This window comes from Buceros rhinoceros, unplaced genomic scaffold, assembly GCF_000710305.1.
Source record: "Buceros rhinoceros silvestris isolate BGI_N320 unplaced genomic scaffold, ASM71030v1 scaffold13910, whole genome shotgun sequence".
Lineage (NCBI taxonomy): Eukaryota > Metazoa > Chordata > Aves > Bucerotiformes > Bucerotidae > Buceros > Buceros rhinoceros.
In genome coordinates this window covers 22966-23552 of record NW_010391406.1, presented here as the reverse complement: position 1 = coordinate 23552, position 587 = coordinate 22966, and the positions used below count along the sequence as shown (strand labels likewise).

At 62.4% G+C, this 587-nt stretch overlaps 1 protein-coding gene across 1 annotated transcript in view; it reads left to right on the top strand.

Annotated features, from left to right (window-relative positions):
- The window catches only part of CHD6 (chromodomain helicase DNA binding protein 6), a gene marked incomplete at its 5' end in the record, with an annotated part of 24353 nt that overhangs the window by 5184 nt on the left and 18582 nt on the right, over positions 1-587 (top strand). The window contains 2 exons of the mRNA XM_010141624.1: positions 41-64; positions 124-299. Coding sequence (XP_010139926.1) covers positions 41-64; positions 124-299 — 200 coding nt within the window. The remainder of the gene's footprint in view (positions 1-40; positions 65-123; positions 300-587) is intronic.

Sequence of the window (587 nt, the reverse complement as noted above, 5' to 3'; positions counted from 1 at the left end):
GTGGGAAATCCTGGCTGCTGCTGTGTGGGAGAAGAGCCTGGCCCCAGGGTGCAGCGATCAGAGAGCATGTCGAGCAGTGAGACTGGTGGACCAGGAGGTCCTTGGTCTGCCCATCTGCCCCAGGACTGTCTTTTTCACCCCAAACCCAGAAACGTCGCTCAGGACGGCAGGTGAAGAGGAGGAAGTACAACGAGGACCTGGATTTCAAGGTGGTGGATGACGACGGTGAGACCATAGCCGTGCTGGGAGCTGGGCGAACCTCCGCGCTCTCCGCCTCCACTCTGGCATGGCAGGCAGAGGTAGGGCTGGTCGTGGATCTGGGGTGACAGCATCCTACCTCCTGCAGGGTGTCTCAGGGCTGTCAGTGCCAAGGTTCGAGGAGGTGGGGGATCCCAGCATGAGGGTGACGTGGGTGTGTGCCTGTCTGGGAGGGCGCAGGCTGGCTTTACAGGCCTGTGAGTGCACAAAGGGGTGGGTGAGAGGCCCACAGGTCCAGCTGTCACCCTCCTGCTTGGGCACTGAGGCCTCGGGAACATGTCGTGTAGCTGGATGTGTCCCTGAAGGCACGACCCCCCCGCTGCCCATGC